Below are 14,696 nucleotides of genomic sequence, written 5' to 3' on the forward strand. Positions count from 1 at the left end.
CGAGTCAAACCTTCATGTAAAAGCATAATGACGATGAAAGAGGCACTTTTATGTTAGCATCAAAATCTGTATGTTTAAAACAGGAAGAAGTGTGGACACAACATGACCGTTTGCTGGTAGCATCAGCAGGGTCTCTACACATGGACAGCAGCACCTGCAGTGAGGACAAAGCGTCTGTACACGGGACGCTGCTGCCGCTGTTTCATACTGAAGCGTAACATCCGGCAGAGGCGGGCGGGACTCACACTTTGATTTAATCCAGCAGAACGCAGAAGCTCTCAAGCGTCCGTTACTCAAACATTAGGTCCACTTGATTCATCTACCCGGCCTATACCGATGTGTTTATTTTACATTAATTTGATGGCAAACTCCGCCCGGCTGATGCGACACCAGCGTCTGCCAGGTTAAAATCAAGTGGACCCAGTCTCAGACAGTTTGTGTAATGATGCTGCGTCGGAATTTCTGACCTCCTACTGGAAAAAATTCACTGGAACGCCGCTAAAAGTCGAAGTTCCTACTTGTAAACTCGGGTCTAATCCATCGACTTCACAGACAATCAGATGTTCGTCGTCACGCAACTATGATCAATGTTGTGCACCTGGAACATTTGGATTGGAAATCAGAAATTCCGACCTCCAGCTGTTCTGGAACGCAGCATGAAAGTGTAACATTGTTGTTTTGTGAAGAAAAACTGAAGCTTGGTCAACAACAGAACGTGATGGTTTTGTTTGAATGAAGACAGGAGACGTGTTGGTGGAAACGCTGCGTCACTGAGCCTGAATGACGTCCTGACTCCTCACTAGACTAGTTAACTAGTTCGCTGTTACCTTGACGTGAGCTCGCTATTAACCTGCTTAACTTGTCACTGTCACTTTGAAAACATTGGTAGAATTTGAGACTCTACCTTCCACTGTGGTTTTCCACCATATTCTCATATCAGCATTGATTAATTAAAGTTTCGTGTTGCTGCTTTCACATCAGAAACCAGCTGAGGAGACAGACGGGAGGCCGGAGCTGCAGGTGGTTACAGGCTCTGATTCAGGATCAGCTGAGTCATGTTGATCAATAACGAGGGGAAGAAGTTATCACGATAAGAAGTGAACACAGTTTAATCCAAAACTCATTTTTAACTGTCACATACTGTCAGTGAATGAAGTGAATTATTACTCAAGTTCAAATGAAATGAAATGAAAAATGTAAATGTTTTCTAATCAGTAACACTGAACGAAGCTGCCCTCTGATTTAAGATGTGAGGTGAGGAGACACCTGAGGGAGCAGGCAGACACAGGACGACTTCATATGATTCATTATATTATTATCATAATTCATAGTTAATATTAACTGTATATGTCTTATTTGGATAAATCTTTTATAGGTTGTGGTTGAAGTTATAAATGGAACATTGTCTGTTGATGGTTCCATTGATAATGTGCTATAGATCTGTCAGTCCTGTTTATCAGTGTAGCTTATATCCCACAGCATGTGACGTCCAGCAGGGTTGTAGGTTAAATAGAGGAAGACGGTGTTTTCTCATGTATGTTTACTGACAGAATTTAAAACTAAGCATGACTGCCATGTTCATCATAATGTGTTGCTTTCAGGTAGCTGGGAATATGATAAAAAGCATGTAGAAATGTTTGAAATGGAATTCAAATCAGACGCCCACTGTTTGAACCAACGTAACGCCTTTGGTTTCATAACTGTGGTTTCCGTCGTGGTCGCTGCCCTCGTGAACGTGCACAGGTTGTGCACAGAGGTGAACACGGAGGAGCTGCTGATGTTGGTGTCTGAGCATCAGGACGACCGCAGGAAGAACTGCCAGACATTTACAGCACACAGCAAATGTTAACGAGCATCAAACGATGATTATAATACAACATAAAACATAAATATCACTGAGGTGGAGGTCTGAACATCAGCAGAGGAAACAAAGGAACGTTTTTATTGGTTTGATTTCTGTGGTGTCCTTTGTCTCGTGTGTGTGTGTGTGTGTGTGTGTGTGTGTGTGTGTGTGTGAAATGAATTGGTGTTGATGGACTGGTGAACTGGGGCAGGTAATTAACTCACTGAATGTGCAGATGTTTTCTGAGGACTCACAATACTGCAACACACACACACACACACACACACACACACACACACACACATCTGCCTCAGCACATAGAAGCTCATTCCTTTCCACTTGGCGGCGGCGGCGGCGGCGGCGGCGGCGGCGAGCGGAGCCTTTTAGTGGCAGCTGGTTGAGCGTGGCCGCCACTGGATGGGCTGGAAAGCCTTGTGTGCTTTAATTAATTGAGGGGAGATTACACGGTCCTCCAACCATGTAGTTTGTCATCAGAAGCCATTACAGATTGATATTAGACGCTTCTCCACGGTGTCAACAGTAATTTGGAGGACAGCTAAAGTTGAGAGGGTGTGAAAGTTTTGTGCAGGGCAATTACAGCCCATGTGTGTCCGGACTGATTGGTGTTACCGGCGGGCGTATTTATAGCACTGAAACACACACACACACACACACACACACACACACACACACACACAGGCTGAGTGAAGTCATTCAAAATGTGTGTGAATAGTCCATCACATGTGCAGAGGTGATTCTCTACTCCACAATAATCTGTTGTGTTACTGTGACGGTACTGAAGAGTAAAGCTGCTGTCAATCACAGTTTGACCACAAGAAGGAATTTAGGAGGAGACGCAGGCGAGAGTGTGACGGTGATTTAATTCCAAGTGGAGAATAGATTATTATATCTGATACCAGAGGGAAAACTGACACAACAAAGATTAAATGTGAATTATTTCAAGTAGATAAAAGTCACTTTTCTGAAGTGTTATGGTTTTTCATACTTACAGCTTTACATCTCAAATTCTGTCTATTTTAGTAATTGTTAATATTTCACGTATTTCATAAACAAAGGAACAATCTGTCGATGTAGATGTTTGACAGTCCAGAGTTTCACCTGAACACTGTGCTGCTGCAGCGTGTCTTCACACTGTGTGACTCACTTCAGTCCTTTGTTCTCCAGCAATTCATGTGAAGAAGATTTGATCAGATTTCCAAAAGGATTCAGATTGTAAAAAGATATTTTCAAAACTAAAATTAGACAGAAATGCTTTCGAGCCTGAACTGTTATCACCAAATAAACCAGCAGAACTGTTCACAGTAAAGAGCAGCGAGACTTAAACATCATCACAGAAGTCTCCCGTGTCTCACGAGATCATGATATGGATCTAAATAATTAGTGACAGCTGGATAAACCCAGAGGAGCTGCAGGCAGTTTGAGAAGCTGCTCTGAATAAATGAGAGATGTTTATCTGAACGTGATACAACCCGCCTTCTTCATCCTCCTCTTCTTCTTCTTCACCCTCTTCTTCTTCTTCACCCTCTTCTTCTTCTTCATGCTCTTCTTCTTCTTCTTCTTCTTCACCCTCTTCTTCTTCTTCACGCTCTTCTTCTTCTTCTTCTTCTTCTTCTTCTACTTCTTCTTCTTCTTCTTCACGCTCTTCTTCTTCTTCTTCTTCTTCTTCTTCTACTTCTTCTTCTTCTTCTTCACGCTCTTCTTCTTCTTCTTCTTCACCCTCTTCTTCACGCTCTTCTTCTTCTTCATGTGCAGCTGAGACAGATCGACAGAGACAACAGGCTTGTTTTCTCCCCTGCAGCGATTACTGCATCTGTGTATAAATATACATACACACAGCTGGAATGGCACTCAGTAGAGTGCATACCTCCGCCATGGCCCATCAGTCCCCTTTAATTCAGTCAAGCTAAATCCAAAATCAAATCAAATATGTTTAAATCTGGATTTTTATTTGGATCCACTATTTCTGTTTTAATTTGTAGGTTTGACACTTCCTGTCTTTGTGTCTTTTACCTGTTGAACTGGTCCCATTAGTTTCACCTGTCTGTGATCCCTCTTCCCTCCTGAATCAGTGTTAGTCTGTGTTTGTGTCTCTTTGTTAAATTGTTTGTGTTGTTGTGTTCTTCGTATCGTCCTGGTTTGTACTTTGAGGTTCTGCTCTTGGTTCTGTTGTCTGACCTTGTTTTTCTGGGCTTCAGGCATTTTTGTCTGCGATTGGATCGTCAACTGCGAACAAACTGGACAATGTTCCGGGATCCGTCTCTTCATCTGGGTCAGCACCAAAACTTAATGAGGACTATTCTGGGATGAGACCCGTCCTCCATCTGAATTTGATGGAAATATGTTCAGTAGTTTTTGTTTAATTCTGCTGACAAGCAAACGAACTGCCTGCCTCGTCAGTGGAGACTTTGGAAAGTATTTCAGAGTCGTTCTGGTGCTTCAGTGGAGGATCTCAAACTGTAGGTGAGTTTTATTAAGAGGAGAGATAATCATGTGTGTTTATCTGTCTCACTCTGTCCTCACAGACGAGTGGTGTCCTGTCGTCGTCGAGCTGAAGTGACTTCTCATCGCGAGTCTTTAAAGCGTCTGTGACAGGTTGGACGTGGAGAAGACGACGGAGACGTTCGGGCGGAGGCGTGTTGACAGCAGCAGCAGAGTAAATAAATACGGCCTGTCTCTGTTCGCTGCGCGTGCAGAATGAAACAGTGCACTTTGGCAACCTTTTCCACAGAGAAGACTATTCAGCAGGGAGCATTTTAAAGATTTCAAAGTTTAATCGCCTCCATTTTGAAGTTTTTTCTGCTTAATTGACACCTCGTCTTCTTTCAAACACCCCTCCCTGATCCCCAGAGGCCCAGATTAAACATTGTTTCAGCTGCCGCGCTGCTTTGAGCAGTTTGACTGCACACTTAAAAGAAGATTATAGTTTAGAAGTGAAAAAGCAAAAACGTAACCCAGTGACTTCGTCTCCAAACTTGAAAAGCAAAATAGTTTTCCCGATAACTTATGGAAATGACAAAATGTCTGCCGTCTTTTTGGGGGGAATTAAAACGTGCTCTGTTTGCGCGATCTTGCATGATTCATCTCCTGTGATCCAAGGATTTCTCTCCTCCAGACGATGACTGCCACAACCTATTTATGTCAGCAGCTCCGTCTGAGACACTTTAGACGTCTGAAGTATTAAAATCTCACTTAACTTCCACTGCTGGGCCAGACGGTCACCTCTGCCTCCTGAAGACACACTGAAGTGTTGATGAACTCACGGAGCTGAGCTCAGATCAGCAGCTCCAGCCTGGAGACGAGCTTTAATGGACCACAGCAGACGGAGGAGGGCGACATGACTGACACACAGTGAAATGATATGAGCTGTAATCTGAGCCGTGGTTTAACTTTATGAGTACAAACGAGATGGAAATGGGCCGAACCACAGTCGGTGAGAGCAGAACAAAGCTGTCCCACCTGCTGGACCTAAATAAAGAGGAACCACATCGGGAGTCCGGACCGACCCACCTTCAGGCCCGTCACACACTTGATGAGATCTCTCTGGCAGGGGGGTCTTCAGAGTGTGTCCATTAGTCAAATCTCTGCTGATTAAATGTTGTTACAGAGGTCATCTGAGTCCCGGGGTCATAATTAAAGAAAACCAGCGTGCGTCTCTCCGTGCCGACAAACGGAGTCATGTGTCGGCGTGGACCAGCTGGTCCAGTGACCGACGCTGAGCCTGGTAGGATTTACTGATCCACAGTCAGTCCTGCAGAGTTCTAACACAACACACACATCCATGCACAGATTGAGGTTGTTAAACGTGTTGACATGCTCCTCAGTAATCTGATTATTCAGAGCTGGCAGGAGTGAGAGCGGGCCGGTTCAGTCCTGGAAGATAAAGACGGATTGTGACCAGATATTGTGATTTAAAGTCTTCGATCTGGATTTGATCTGGACGTGAGACTCTGCAGCTGACGAGAGGAGGTGAAGTCTGAGCGTCGTCTTGCAGGATGCTTCAGTGTGACTGAGTCGATCCAGACGTTTGGCCCGAGCAGCTCCCTGAGGATGATTATCATAAAGTGACCGTCGTCCTCAGCAGCCGTCTCATTACGGTTCATCAAACCAACGCGGCCTACAGTCAGTTCTCCCCCGTCGAACGCCTCCAGCCGCCGTGTTCCGGCTCCCGTTAATGATGCTCGGAGGCTTCGGCCTCGCAGGTGAAACGTGCTGCTACAATCACACCGGCGTGGAAATAACAGCCCACCAAACGGCGCCGTCAGCCCTCGGGTTTAATTGCTTTGGCACCGGTGCCAACTATAATCACCTGTCAGTGCAAACAACGGCTGCATCTGTTTACACGTCTGTCAGGAGGAGGCGGCGGCGGCGGAGGGCGCGACCCCGGACACAGAAGGTCACATGTCCTCCTGCTCTGCAAGTCACTGGCTCTGTGGGGGAGGAGGGGGGAGGAGCAGGGGGGAGGAGGGAGGGCAACCTGGATTCATTATCCTTCATGAACACAAAAACAACACTGATCACTTTATTATAGATCAATATCTGGATTATTTTATTGTGATTTTATTTTTTCAACTTGTACAATATAGAAAAATCAAAAACATGTAAATCATTTGAGGAAAAGATAAATGTACTCATTTCATCTGTGTTTATTTACCTTTGTGTTAATGAGCTGATCTGTTTACATATTTATTATCTTATAAAATCAAACAGTAAAAGAAACATAAAGACGCATCTGTTATCATCCGGAGGACGAGAGGATGAGTGATAAATCCTCAGAGCAACAACATGACGCTCTGTTAGAAGCTGTTGGAGGATATTTTGATCATCATCATCATCATCATCATCATCTTCTTCTTCTTCTTCTTCAACCCGACCAGAGAAACCAGACCGCCTCCTTCTGATATTGTGTATAACACTCCCCGAAACACACACACACACCCTCAGCCCCCCTCCACCCTCCTGCTCTGACCCCCTGCACGTCCACCAGAAGTGGCCTCTGACAGGAGCAGCTGGTCCCCCTCCTCCACCTCCTCCTCCTCCTCCTTCTCCACCTCCACCTCCTCCACCTCCACCTCCTCCCCCTCCACCTCCTCCACCTCCTCCTCCACCTCCACCTCCTCCCCCTCCACCTCCTCCACCTCCTCCTCCTTCTCCACCTCCACCTCCTCCACCTCCACCTCCTCCCCCTCCTCCTCCACCTCCCCCCCCTCCTCCTCCTCCTCCACCTCCTCCTCCACCTCCTCCTCCTTCTCCACCTCCTCCTCCACCTCCACCTCCTCCCCCTCCTTCTCCACCTCCACCTCCTCCTCCTCCACCTCCCCCTCCTTCTCCACCTCCACCTCCTCCCCCTCCACCTCCTCCTCCTCCCCCTCCACCCAGCTCACCAGACTGATGAAATTTTCATGACTGCCGACCCCCAAGTCGTAGTTCACCTGCAACATAATTAATGAGCAGCTCCAGAGATCCTCAAGCGGACAGTGTCTCACTGTGGAGCTGGATCAGGGTACAGCGGACTGGAGTCACACAGGACTGATGATCCGGAACTGAAGGATGTGCAGCCGACAGGACCAGAAATAAATACATGTTTAAATTAGGGCTGGGACTTTATCGTGTTAATTACAATTAATTAATGACAGAAAAAATAGCGCAACAAAAAAAATAACGCATTTAATTTATTTTTGCACTCTAAACAGTGTGGAACGTTGCTCGTTGCACGAGTTCCCAGCAAACCCGTAATACTGATGCACAGGACACAACACGAGGAATGGAAACTGATGAGAAGTTGTTGCTCGGTTCGGTTGGCAGAAATTTAGGCCTTAAAAAACCTGGAAACTTGGATAAAAGCACAGCTGTGTTCAAATTGTGCAAGAAAGAATTTGTCACCGGAACAATTCCAGCCTGCGCCACCACGTCAGTGCCAAACATGCTGCAGTCAGAACAGACAAGCTCCCAACTCACAGCGGACAGAAGACAGCGGTCAGAGCCGACATGAGTGAGTCCACCACTGTAACAAACGCACTGCGCAGTCATAATAGTCTTCATTCATATTGCACTTTACGTTAACAGTCAGTGATGAAAATAAAGGTGATTTTGTTGTTTAAGCTCATTTATGTGTCTGTTCAATGATTCAGTCGTACACCAAAATCCATTTAAATCGAAAAATGTTGCTTCTCGTGTCAAATCTTGATATGCGATTCAATGAGAATAATTAAATACAAAGCCTCTAATTAATTAATTTTTTTTAATTGAGTCCCACCACTAGTTTAAATATATTCATTTAAAACAATGAATAAATTTATCAAAAAATAAATAGTGGCATCAGCACAGAATACAAAGATACATTAAAAGAATTTAATTAAAACAGCAATACAGATTTTATAAATGAATGAGTTTTTGATTTGATTTGATTTTGTTTGTATTTGTTTGTGGTGAATTTAATTTACATATTTACTGAGTTACTTATTTTTATTTTGGCGGTTCCCGTCTTCCTCACCGTACCTGCTGCTCTGCCTCTCTCCACCAATCAGAGGACAGAGCAGTGGCCTCTATGAAGCCTGACAGGTGACAGCAGGTAACTGTCAGCTGATTCAGGGCTGGAGAAGAGCTGCTGTCACATAATCAATAACTGATCAATAACCACAACACACCTGGATAACACTCCCTCCTTCAATCAGAGCCGGCCATGTTTAGTTTTGTAGTCTAACAGCTGAGTGAGGTGGCTATAAATCATGAAGCTCCCACACACACACCCACACACACACACACAGACACACACACACACACACACACACACACACACACACACACACACACACACACACACACACACTCCTACATGAGACGTGCAGCTCGCCTGCAGCCTGGAGGTTCAGGTTTATCACACAGCAGAAACATCCTCCTCTCTGCTGCGGCCTCATGTGAAGAGAAAGAAGAAGGAAAAGCAGTCTGCTGATATCAGTGCTGATCCTGACGGCTCACTGCTAATGTTTATCAAGATCACGGCCTGAATACTGTCGGCCCGCCTGCTCAACACCGGGTCGGTCCCACGGCCCAGAGAGACGCCATGTAGAAGAGACAGACAGTCTGCAGAGACAGAATGATGGCAGACTGTGGATGTGAGTGTGAGCTGATCCACAAATGTCCAGTCTGTCGTTTTCTGTCGTGTTCAGAGGAAAAGACAGATTTCATCCTTTAAATAATAATAACAATAAAGTGTTTTAATGTTGGTGAACTGCAGCTTCACTCCTGCAAATATAAGTTTTATTTTCTCTTCGCTGTTTGCAAAATGATACTTACAGAAATTAATAAACATATTTAAAAATGAATACATTCTTAAAAAAAATATGTAAGATGTAAAATAAGAAATGAATACAAGATAAATGTAGAGGTTAAATAAAAGGGAAATATCACATTTTGTAATTTAATGTGTACATTTATTTGTAGCATTGTTGTTTTGGTGACATATTAATTACTTAATTTTATTTATTCATTTTGTCAGTTTCAGTCCTCTGTAGGATCATGCAAAATAGAATCAATCAGTAAATGATATGTATGAAATATATTGAAATAGATTAAAAACTGCATGATGAGCACAAGAATGCTTCAATAATTATAATTTAATAAAACAATAGTTATGATTCTAAATGAGAACTTTTGCTCTAAAATGTATTTAGATTATAATGTGTTTATATTTTTAAGGACTTTTACTTGTAACAGAGTATTTATATTGTACTCTATACTATCAGTACTTTTAATGAAGAACAGGTTTGAGTGCTTATAGTTTATTAACAGGATTTTCTACAAACCTTCGTCACCTTCTCAGAGGCTGAACAGCCGAGCGTCTTCATCACTGTAACAGTCCTGATGAAGAGGATGACGAACACATTGAGCTCCTCTCGTGTTCACCAGCTGCCACCTAGTGTCACATCTGGGACTGGTTCCACTGATGGTGCTGCTCAGCTCTCTGTGCTTCAGGGTTCAGTTCTGGATGTAGTGTGAGCTGTTTCTGATTTTTAGTCTTCTCTCACCGATATAACGGGTCTGGACAAAATAATCAGAACACTTCCTACAGTACTGCATAATTCAGCAGCACATATTCTGTTCTGTCCCTGCTCGGTGACGGACTGGTAATCTGGAATTTGGGCAGATGCCGGGGGGGGGCAGGCCCTCTTGGGCCCTCGTGGGCCGTTTGGGCCGGCCAACCAATCACAAAGCAGCATGATTGTCGCAGCCGTGCCGCCCCAAAATCACCTCTCGCTGTCCCCCTCTAAGCGTCAATAATGTTCTTTTGCTGAATCACAGCCAAATTTGTCCACTTTCTTCACCCGTTATAGTCCTGCAATCTGATCAGTATATACCACATACTGAGACTGAAGCTCAAACATCTCAGTGAAAAACAGATTCTGAGTGCAGGATCCTCGTTGCTCTTCCTCTGCTGTTGAAGGTGGGTGTCTGTGATGTATTCAGATGACATGACAGGTCTGAGCTGAACTCTTTTCTTTGAATGGAAGCCCACACGGGATGTTTGAGGGGAAATCTGCCTATATTTCAATATGGGGATGAGATGGATGTAAAAAGGACCTCCATGCTCGTCTGACCATGCACTTGACAGTTGTTGCACGGCGGCGGGCACGGCCTGTTGAACACAAGGTCGGCAGGCATCATAGATTTCAATGACAGGCTGACTCTCTGACAATCGGCTGCTGACAGACACACATCTCGCTCCGTTGCCAGCCGGCCGGCGGCTTCCCCTCGCTGTCCCAGCCTGAAGAGACGAGAGGGGGAGGTGGGGTCAAAGGTCATGGCTGGAAAAAGCAGCAGTGATGGGAGACTGTTATGGTCCGGTGAGCCTGACATGTAGAGTGAACTCATTCTGTCCAGCCAGCACACTCATCTCAGGCTACTAAATTAGATCCATTGCCAATTCATGAAAGGCAGACATCTGACAGCACGCCTGTCAAACTCCCCGTGATGTATGTATACCAGTGATACCAGTGAGCCATGGCACCGCCACACCGCTCATAAATACGCCTACATGTAAAGTCAGGTCAGACTAAGCCCTCAAATTGGCCCAATGTCCCTCCAGAGAGATTGTCATGGGTAAAGATGATGCAGGGCAGCTGCGATGAAGCTGATGGATGCACACAGGAGAGCTGAGGGAGAAGTGCAGCAGTAACAAACACAGAGCTCAGGAACAGTGACGACGGAAACAGCAGCTGCCGTATGTTGCGTTTTATGAGTTGTAAATAATCGAACATCTGTGGAGTGAAAACAAAATATGTTCCGAGATAATAAAAGCAGCAACTGTGGCGAAAGACATTCAGTTCGTAGAAAACTACATTTCCCACAAGCCTCCTCACACCGCGCATGCGTAGCTGCTTCATAACGACATGACGAGTTGCTATGTTTTCAGTAGCAACCGTTAGTCCGGACTGAAAGAAGTCGCTGTAAAAGGTAAGAGCTGTTTAAAAAGTGATCGTGGCAGCGTGTTTCTGTCGAGTTAGAAGAAACATGAAGCTGTGCTGTAAAATGTCATCTTTAATCAGAGGAGGGAGCGTTAGCACAGCCAGCTAACGCTAGCTAACTTTAGCTAACGGTAACTCAGATGTGATTAACAGTTAAACATGAACTAACACTAAACCTCACGAGCTTTTACACCACACACAGTTTTCAAACTGTATCTGACACACATTCATATGTACAGACGTGAGAAGTGTTTTAATTATCCGTCCTTAAAACCCGCGTAGAAGCTGTCACACCAGACTGGGTTTAAATGTTGACGTCTTTTCTTTCTTCCTGCCAAGTTAACGTGGTATGTTCCTCCAGACATACGGCTGGCAACACCGAGCAACCATGAAGTGTCGCAGTTCTGTTCGGCACATGTTAAAAACAGCAAGAACAACGTGCTGTAGAGAAACTGTAGAGTTTTAGAGTCCGGTCTCCTCGATGTGCTCCTGTTGTTAAAACTAACTGGTCGCAGCAGCAGCAGGGAAACTTTAACTGTAACATTTTGGATAAGATTAAGATGAGATGCTCTTAGTGCCGAAAACCCCGGGAGGCACAACCTGTCAGTCAAAAGTCTTTAGTCTTGTTCTGACGTCTATCTTGTTATTTCCACAGGGACATTAGGTAAAACGAGACGATTTTCAAGTTGAGTTTGGCGGAATATTTTCTCCCGACACAACAGAACGGGTTATATTGTTGAAGGGCTTATAACGTGTTTGTCTAATAAATAATCTTATCGTTCTCAGATTTAAACATGTCCACTCTACTTGATGAGACAGCGGCTGATGTTCCAGTCAGAGACCTCACAGTGAATCTGTCCCGACTTGCAGCAGGTCCACAAGGTGTGTCACCTGTCCTGACAACACGACTACATGTGCCCTGTGTGTGTGTCACTGTTCATTATTAGAGTGTGTGTCTGTTTAGAGACACACCTGTTCTGTGTAACGGTATGAAAATTTCACACTGCAGTAATAGTGACCAAAATTATCACGGTTATCAGTATACCGTGGTATTCTTCAAAATGTTGAAAAAACACTGAACATACACTGAAATAATTTTGCCAAGATTTATATTTAAGTAGATTTATTATGTATTGAAATAGTCCAAATCCCAAACCTTGACAAAACACAGCAAAATCAACATTAAACAAGAATAAAAGAATGTATCAGAACTGTGTAAAACAGGTCACTGGCATTTTGTGATGAGGCAGCTTGATTTTGAATCGTGTCCTTTCATGTCTGCGTCACAGAGGTAGAGTGAGATGTCGTGGCAGCAGCACTCGACTGGCCAGCAGAGCCTCTCTGTGAAGAAAGTGAACAGAACATGTCATTATTCATTATTACTGTCACTGTTACTTAATACTAAGGGTGCAACCAACAGATCACAAAACTCACAATTTAGATCGAATCACTTTTGTTAGAAACAGGTCGAATCATTTTTTAGATCAAAACAAAGAGAATTATTGTTAAATTATATATTTCTGATATTACTAATATATATTGGCTGTCTGTCTGCCTGCTCGTCTGTTGTCAGTGGACTCGGTCCGTCTGATTGGTCAGATGGCTGCTGAGCCACAGGTAGATGCTGCTCAGGTGAACGGAGCTGAGATGAAAGTCAGTTTGTGTTCACTAACTCAGTCCACCCAGTACGTGTTTGTCTCAGATCCTCCTCACTGCAGCTCTGCATCAATATCTGGGGAATTATTAGTTCGACTTTAAAAAGTGAAATCTACAGTTAGTAAGCGGTTCAGATAACGAGCCAGATCACAGATCAGCTTTGTTCAGTTATACCACCATCTGGTCAGTTTACATTAGTGACACCAGCAGATCACACAGAGAAAACTCGACATACACAGACATGATGCACCTGAGTTTAAGGTGAGCTCACCTTGCATTCACTGAACAGTTGAGGGTGATGGTCGTGTAAACTGGATGTGTTGCTGCTCCTCACAACAACTTTGTTCTCACAGCTCCTGCAGATAGAGCTGCCATCCTCTCCCAGCTGTCCCTGAGTGTTCTTATAATAACCAGAATACACCCAGACTGCAGATTTGGTTCTAAATGCTGTGAGTGCTGCTACTGTCACGTCCTCCCTCCGCCATGTCTTCTTGGATAAAGACTTAGATAAAGTATCTTGCGACTTTTCCACAGCGTGGTTATCGACCGCGGCGGTTACCATGGTGATTAAAACTTAAACGGTAACCTTCGCCGTCAGGAATTTACCATGGTTTACCGTGACACTGGTAACCGTTACATCCCTAATCCAAATGTTCTGCTTCCACCAACAGGCACTTTGAATATGAGAGACCTGATTGATTTTGTCTCCAGCTAAATGTTGAATTGTGGATTAGAACATGGAAAACAAATCTTTACATTTCACTGTCAATGTGGTTTGTTGTGTCAACATTTGATTTAGTTATATAAAAAGAGGAATACTGTAAATAAGAGGCTGTACCATATACTGCAGGCAGGCTGACGTGAAAACTCCCATTTTGATGAAAAACAATTTGTTGGCGTAAATGTGGTTTAGTCTGAACTCTCTCTTACAACCACCACATCTAACGGTTACTTCACCTCCATCTGTTCTGTTCTGTTCTGTTCTGTTCTGGCTCTGTTCTGCTCTGTTCTGTTCTGTTCTGCTCTGTTCTGTTCTGTTCTGTTCTGTTCTGTTCTGTTCTGCTCTGTTCTGTTCTGTTCTGTTCTGGCTCTGTTCTGTTCTGTTCTGGCTCTGCTCTGTTCTGTTCTGGCTCTGTTCTGCTCTGTTCTGTTCTGTTCTGCTCTGCTCTGTTCTGCTCTGCTCTGTTCTGTTCTGTTCTGTTCTGTTCTGTTCTGTTCTGGCTCGGCTCTGTTCTGTTCTGTTCTGTTCTGTTCTGGCTCGGCTCTGCTCTGTTCTGGCTCGGCTCTGCTCTGTTCTGCTCTGTTCTGTTCTGTTCTGTTCTGGCTCTGTTCTGTTCTGTTCTGTTCTGTTCTGTTCTGTTCTGTTCTGGCTCTGTTCTGTTCTGTTCTGTTCTGTTCTGTTCTGTTCTGTTCTGGCTCTGTTCTGTTCTGTTCTGTTCTGTTCTGTTCTGCTCTGTTCTGTTCTGTTCTGCTCTGTTCTGTTCTGTTCTGCTCTGTTCTGTTCTGTTCTGTTCTGGCTCTGTTCTGTTCTGTTCTGTTCTGTTCTGTTCTGTTCTACTCTGCTCTGTTCTGCTCTGCTCTGTTCTGTGCTGTTCTGCTCTGCTCTGTTCTGTTCTGTTCTGCTCTGTTCTGTTCTGTTCTGCTCTGTTCTGTTCTGTTCTGCTCTGCTCTGTTCTGTTCTGGCTCTGTTCTGTTCTACTCTACTCTGCTCTGTT

At 44.3% G+C, this 14,696-nt stretch overlaps 2 protein-coding genes across 5 annotated transcripts in view; one reads left to right on the forward strand and one right to left on the reverse strand.

Annotated features, from left to right (window-relative positions):
• The window catches only part of LOC119024127 (basic proline-rich protein-like), a gene marked incomplete at its 5' end in the record, with an annotated part of 116,436 nt that overhangs the window by 19,097 nt on the left and 82,643 nt on the right, over positions 1-14,696 (reverse strand). Inside the window, 1 exon segment of the mRNA XM_037106614.1 lies at positions 2,183-2,215. Within this exon segment, the coding sequence (XP_036962509.1) occupies positions 2,183-2,215 (33 nt within the window).
• Positions 7,605-14,696, forward strand: part of rpgrip1l (RPGRIP1 like) — a 25,670-nt gene continuing 18,578 nt past the window's right edge. For 2 of the 4 annotated variants that reach the window (XM_037106775.1, XM_037106776.1), the window contains exons 1-2: positions 7,609-7,853; positions 12,112-12,207. In XM_037106775.1, coding sequence (XP_036962670.1) covers positions 7,850-7,853; positions 12,112-12,207 — 100 coding nt within the window. In that variant the 5' untranslated portion in view covers positions 7,609-7,849. Of the gene's footprint in view, positions 7,854-11,177; positions 11,315-12,111; positions 12,208-14,696 lie in introns of those variants that run through there. The other 2 variants (XM_037106780.1, XM_037106778.1) reach the window with 2 other exon arrangements.

This window comes from Acanthopagrus latus, chromosome 8 (genome assembly GCF_904848185.1).
Source record: "Acanthopagrus latus isolate v.2019 chromosome 8, fAcaLat1.1, whole genome shotgun sequence".
In the NCBI taxonomy this organism is placed as follows: Eukaryota; Metazoa; Chordata; class Actinopteri; order Spariformes; family Sparidae; genus Acanthopagrus; species Acanthopagrus latus.